Source organism: Scyliorhinus canicula, chromosome 4, assembly GCF_902713615.1.
Source record: "Scyliorhinus canicula chromosome 4, sScyCan1.1, whole genome shotgun sequence".
In the NCBI taxonomy this organism is placed as follows: Eukaryota; Metazoa; Chordata; class Chondrichthyes; order Carcharhiniformes; family Scyliorhinidae; genus Scyliorhinus; species Scyliorhinus canicula.
This window is the reverse complement of record NC_052149.1, coordinates 153,636,379-153,642,902: the sequence shown is the minus strand read 5'-3', so window position 1 is coordinate 153,642,902 and position 6,524 is coordinate 153,636,379. Positions and strand designations below refer to the sequence as shown.

The 6,524-nt window shown below is 56.9% G+C and overlaps 1 protein-coding gene across 4 annotated transcripts in view; it reads left to right on the top strand.

The window, feature by feature from the left end:
• The first annotated feature begins 555 nt into the window (after positions 1 to 555).
• The window catches only part of LOC119965095 (receptor expression-enhancing protein 2-like), a 233,618-nt gene continuing 227,649 nt past the window's right edge, over positions 556 to 6,524 (top strand). Inside the window, exon 1 of one of the 4 annotated variants that reach the window (XM_038795385.1) lies at positions 556 to 1,011. In XM_038795385.1, the coding sequence (XP_038651313.1) occupies positions 980 to 1,011 (32 nt within the window). In that variant the 5' untranslated portion in view covers positions 556 to 979. The remainder of the gene's footprint in view (positions 1,012 to 6,524) is intronic. The other 3 variants (XM_038795383.1, XM_038795384.1, XM_038795386.1) reach the window with 3 other exon arrangements.

The following is a 6,524-nucleotide window of genomic DNA, read 5'->3' as shown; positions in this document are numbered from 1 at the left end:
AATTGCTTATGTGATTATTAAAATAGTGATAATCACTCTGAGGGTAAGAAAATACATACCTTTCACATAGAAACATATTGATCATGGGCAATAAAAAGGAATATATAAATTATGTCCATAATACTATCGATAAAGACATTAAGATAGAAAAATTGCCTTTTTTGTCCATATTTAGGATGAGGCCCTTGGGCACAGAGTACAAACATATGAGGGAAAGGCACAGATATTGTGATCAGCAAAAACATGACAGGCCATGGGCCGCACTTGATCACATTCAGTATCATAGCAAATAACATTAAACAATAAATAAAATCAGAGAATGCCGGAAAAGCACAGCAGGTCTGGCAGTATCTGTGGAGAGAGAGAAAGCAGAGGTAACGCTTCGAGTCCAATATGATGACCCTTCCTCGGAAGCATGGGAGTGAACTCTGTCTCTCTGGCCACACATGCTGCCAGACCAGCACTTTCACTCCTTATTTAAGATTTCCAGCATCTGGCTTGTTTTATACCTTTAAAATAAACATTGCTGTGATCGTGGACATGATGAGAAAAAAAAGCTCCCATGCGGACCCACAGTCACAGTGTGAGACCTTGAACCAGTGGGATAACATTGCATCAGCACAGATTGAGGGACAGATAGCAAAACCGCTGTGAGGGGACCCAGACTGTTTTTGCAGAGCTGACAACATCAACAAACAAACAAAACACGGCGAGGAGGGAAAACCTGGCCCTCAGAAGGACACACAGAAAGCGATTAATTTATTTATTTATTTGATTGTCGAGGAACAGGGCGGCTGTGTGCGTCACCACCCTTTAAAGCGGCTTGTGCTTGCTTGAGGAGCCGGAACTCCGCCTGGCCTTGAGATCGCCCAGTGGGTAACAGCAGGAGCGGGCAAGGGAAGGTGCTGCAAGTTCTCGGCACGAGGACACTGCATGCAGCCTCGGAACACAGAGGCGGCCGCAAGCTCCAGCCCTCGCCATGGTCTCCTGGATGATCTCCCGCCTGGTGGTGTGAGTATTTCAGCATCTTCCTCATCACAGTCCGACAAGGGGGTGGATGAATAAGCACCAGTTCCCCCGGCTCATTCATCGCAGCATCTTACATTTTACCATTGAGCCTCCCCCCCCCCCAGGATAGATTCTTGCTCAATGCCTTTGCAGAAATGAATCAAAATGGACATTTTTTGTTTGCTTGCAAGGTGCTTCGCTGCTAGCTGGCTGGCAAGAGAAAAATGCAAAATGAAAATCTTTCCTGCCCTGTTTCGCTTCTCCTTGCCATTTATTTAGAATTCTTAATCTGCCCCGTTTTCGGTTTTGTGTTGATTTTGAACGTCTGTCACCGGAGTGGGGTTCATTTAATTGCTTCTTGCAGTCAGGTGGGACTGTGAATGTGGGTTGGGGGTTATTTTCCTGTTTCCTGGCCCCAATTCTGCTGTCGCTCGCCCTTTGTCGTATTGCGATGGACATTTCCATAAATTCCTGTAGGTTTCCGCAGCCGACCGCTGCTGTCCATCAGGGCGGGGACGGCAGGGCAGGGTCCACATTCCTGGAGGCAGGTGAAGGGGTTGGGCTGGGGTTGGGGAGGAACAGATGGGGCTGAGGTTTGGGTTTGGGGCAGTGATGGGGCTGAGGGATTGGGTTTGGGGCAGTGATGGGGCTGAGGATTGGGTTTGGGGCAGTGATGGGGCTGAGGATTGGGTTTGGGGCAGTGATGGGGCTGAGGATTAGGGTTTGGGGCAGTGATGGGGCTGAGGATTGGGTTTGGGGCAGTGATGGGGCTGAGGATTGGGTTTGGGGCAGTGATGGGGCTGAGGATTGGGTTTGGGGCAGTGATGGGGCTGAGGATTGGGTTGGGGCAGTGATGGGGCTGAGGATTGGGTTTGGGGCAGTGATGGGGCTGAGGATTGGGTTTGGGGCAGTGATGGGGCTGAGGATTGGGTTTGGGGCAGTGATGGGGCTGAGGATTGGGTTTGGGGCAGTGATGGGGCTGAGGATTGGGTTTGGGGCAGTGATGGGGCTGAGGATTGGGTTTGGGGCAGTGATGGGGCTGAGGATTGGGTTTGGGGCAGTGATGGGGCTGAGGATTGGGTTTGGGGCAGTGATGGGGCTGAGGATTGGGTTTGGGGCAGTGATGGGGCTGAGGATTGGGTTTGGGGCAGTGATGGGGCTGAGGATTGGGTTTGGGGCAGTGATGGGGCTGAGGATTGGGTTTGGGGCAGTGATGGGGCTGAGGATTGGGTTTGGGGCAGTGATGGGGCTGAGGATTGGGTTTGGGGCAGTGATGGGGCTGAGGATTGGGTTTGGGGCAGTGATGGGGCTGAGGATTGGGTTTGGGGCAGTGATGGGGCTGAGGATTGGGTTTGGGGCAGTGATGGGGCTGAGGATTGGGTTGGGGCAGTGATGGGCTGAGGATTGGGTTTGGGGCAGTGATGGGGCTGAGGATTGGGTTTGGGGCAGTGATGGGGCTGAGGATTGGGTTTGGGGCAGTGATGGGGCTGAGGATTGGGTTTGGGGCAGTGATGGGGCTGAGGATTGGGTTTGGGGCAGTGATGGGGCTGAGGATTGGGTTTGGGGCAGTGATGGGGCTGAGGATTGGGTTTGGGGCAGTGATGGGGCTGAGGATTGGGTTTGGGGCAGTGATGGGCTGAGGATTGGGTTTGGGGCAGTGATGGGGCTGAGGATTGGGTTTGGGGCAGTGATGGGGCTGAGGATTGGGTTTGGGGCAGTGATGGGGCTGAGGATTGGGTTTGGGGCAGTGATGGGGCTGAGGATTGGGTTTGGGGCAGTGATGGGGCTGAGGATTGGGTTTGGGGCAGTGATGGGGCTGAGGATTGGGTTTGGGGCAGTGATGGGGCTGAGGATTGGGTTTGGGGCAGTGATGGGGCTGAGGATTGGGTTTGGGGCAGTGATGGGGCTGAGGATTGGGTTTGGGGCAGTGATGGGGCTGAGGATTGGGTTTGGGGCAGTGATGGGGCTGAGGATTGGGTTTGGGGCAGTGATGGGGCTGAGGATTGGGTTTGGGGCAGTGATGGGGCTGAGGATTGGGTTTGGGGCAGTGATGGGGCTGAGGATTGGGTTTGGGGCAGTGATGGGCTGAGGATTGGGTTTGGGGCAGTGATGGGGCTGAGGATTGGGTTTGGGGCAGTGATGGGGCTGAGGATTGGGTTTGGGGCAGTGATGGGGCTGAGGATTGGGTTTGGGGCAGTGATGGGGCTGAGGATTGGGTTTGGGGCAGTGATGGGGCTGAGGATTGGGTTTGGGGCAGTGATGGGGCTGAGGATTGGGTTTGGGGCAGTGATGGGGCTGAGGATTGGGTTTGGGGCAGTGATGGGGCTGAGGATTGGGTTTGGGGCAGTGATGGGGCTGAGGATTGGGTTTGGGGCAGTGATGGGGCTGAGGATTGGGTTTGGGGCAGTGATGGGGCTGAGGATTGGGTTTGGGGCAGTGATGGGGCTGAGGATTGGGTTTGGGGCAGTGATGGGGCTGAGGATTGGGTTTGGGGCAGTGATGGGGCTGAGGATTGGGTTTGGGGCAGTGATGGGGCTGAGGATTGGGTTTGGGGCAGTGATGGGGCTGAGGATTGGGTTTGGGGCAGTGATGGGGCTGAGGATTGGGTTTGGGGCAGTGATGGGGCTGAGGATTGGGTTTGGGGCAGTGATGGGGCTGAGGATTGGGTTTGGGGCAGTGATGGGGCTGAGGATTGGGTTTGGGGCAGTGATGGGGCTGAGGATTGGGTTTGGGCAGTGATGGGGCTGAGGATTGGGTTTGGGGCAGTGATGGGGCTGAGGATTGGGTTTGGGGCAGTGATGGGGCTGAGGATTGGGTTTGGGGCAGTGATGGGGCTGAGGATTGGGTTTGGGGCAGTGATGGGGCTGAGGATTGGGTTTGGGGCAGTGATGGGGCTGAGGATTGGGTTTGGGGCAGTGATGGGGCTGAGGATTGGGTTTGGGGCAGTGATGGGGCTGAGGATTGGGTTTGGGGCAGTGATGGGGCTGAGGATTGGGTTTGGGGCAGTGATGGGCTGAGGATTGGGTTTGGGGCAGTGATGGGGCTGAGGATTGGGTTTGGGGCAGTGATGGGGCTGAGGATTGGGTTTGGGGCAGTGATGGGGCTGAGGATTGGGTTTGGGGCAGTGATGGGGCTGAGGATTGGGTTTGGGGCAGTGATGGGCTGAGGATTGGGTTTGGGGCAGTGATGGGGCTGAGGATTGGGTTTGGGGCAGTGATGGGGCTGAGGATTGGGTTTGGGGCAGTGATGGGGCTGAGGATTGGGTTTGGGGCAGTGATGGGGCTGAGGATTGGGTTTGGGGCAGTGATGGGGCTGAGGATTGGGTTTGGGGCAGTGATGGGGCTGAGGATTGGGTTTGGGGCAGTGATGGGGCTGAGGATTGGGTTTGGGGCAGTGATGGGGCTGAGGATTGGGTTTGGGGCAGTGATGGGGCTGAGGATTGGGTTTGGGGCAGTGATGGGGCTGAGGATTGGGTTTGGGGCAGTGATGGGGCTGAGGATTGGGTTTGGGGCAGTGATGGGGCTGAGGATTGGGTTTGGGGCAGTGATGGGGCTGAGGATTGGGTTTGGGGCAGTGATGGGGCTGAGGATTGGGTTTGGGGGCAGTGATGGGGCTGAGGATTGGGTTTGGGGCAGTGATGGGGCTGAGGATTGGGTTTGGGGCAGTGATGGGGCTGAGGATTGGGTTTGGGGCAGTGATGGGGCTGAGGATTGGGTTTGGGGCAGTGATGGGGCTGAGGATTGGGTTTGGGGCAGTGATGGGGCTGAGGGATTGGGTTTGGGCAGTGATGGGGCTGAGGATTGGGTTTGGGGCAGTGATGGGGCTGAGGATTGGGTTTGGGGCAGTGATGGGGCTGAGGATTGGGTTTGGGGCAGTGATGGGGCTGAGGATTGGGTTTGGGGCAGTGATGGGGCTGAGGATTGGGTTTGGGGCAGTGATGGGGCTGAGGATTGGGTTTGGGGCAGTGATGGGGCTGAGGATTGGGTTTGGGGCAGTGATGGGGCAGGGATTGGGTTTGGGGCAGTGATGGGGCTGAGGATTGGGTTTGGGGCAGTGATGGGGCTGAGGATTGGGTTTGGGCAGTGATGGGGCTGAGGATTGGGTTTGGGGCAGTGATGGGGCTGAGGATTGGGTTTGGGGCAGTGATGGGGCTGAGGATTGGGTTTGGGGCAGTGATGGGGCTGAGGATTGGGTTTTGGGGCAGTGATGGGGCTGAGGATTGGGTTTGGGGCAGTGATGGGGCTGAGGATTGGGTTTGGGGCAGTGATGGGGCTGAGGATTGGGTTTGGGGCAGTGATGGGGCTGAGGATTGGGTTTGGGGCAGTGATGGGGCTGAGGATTGGGTTTGGGGCAGTGATGGGGCTGAGGATTAGGGTTTGGGGCAGTGATGGGGCTGAGGATTGGGTTTGGGGCAGTGATGGGGCTGAGGATTGGGTTTGGGGCAGTGATGGGGCTGAGGATTGGGTTTGGGGCAGTGATGGGGCTGAGGATTGGGTTTGGGGCAGTGATGGGGCTGAGGATTGGGTTTGGGGCAGTGATGGGGCTGAGGATTGGGTTTGGGGCAGTGATGGGGCTGAGGATTGGGTTTGGGGCAGTGATGGGGCTGAGGATTGGGTTTGGGGCAGTGATGGGGCTGAGGATTGGGTTTGGGGCAGTGATGGGGCTGAGGATTGGGTTTGGGGCAGTGATGGGGCTGAGGATTGGGTTTGGGGCAGTGATGGGGCTGAGGATTGGGTTTGGGGCAGTGATGGGGCTGAGGATTGGGTTTGGGGCAGTGATGGGGCTGAGGATTGGGTTTGGGGCAGTGATGGGGCTGAGGATTGGGTTTGGGGCAGTGATGGGGCTGAGGATTGGGTTTGGGGCAGTGATGGGGCTGAGGATTGGGTTTGGGGCAGTGATGGGGCTGAGGATTGGGTTTGGGGCAGTGATGGGGCTGAGGATTGGGTTTGGGGCAGTGATGGGGCTGAGGATTGGGTTTGGGGCAGTGATGGGGCTGAGGATTGGGTTTGGGGCAGTGATGGGGCTGAGGATTGGGTTTGGGGCAGTGATGGGGCTGAGGATTGGGTTTGGGGCAGTGATGGGGCTGAGGATTGGGTTTGGGGCAGTGATGGGGCTGAGGATTGGGTTTGGGGCAGTGATGGGGCTGAGGATTGGGTTTGGGGCAGTGATGGGGCTGAGGATTGGGTTTGGGGCAGTGATGGGGCTGAGGATTGGGTTTGGGGCAGTGATGGGGCTGAGGATTGGGTTTGGGGCAGTGATGGGGCTGAGGATTGGGTTTGGGGCAGTGATGGGGCTGAGGATTGGGTTTGGGGCAGTGATGGGGCTGAGGATTGGGTTTGGGGCAGTGATGGGGCTGAGGATTGGGTTTGGGGCAGTGATGGGGCTGAGGATTGGGTTTGGGGCAGTGATGGGGCTGAGGATTGGGTTTGGGGCAGTGATGGGGCTGAGGATTGGGTTTGGGGCAGTGATGGGGCTGAGGATTGGGTTTGGGGCAGTGATGGGGCTGAGGATTGGGT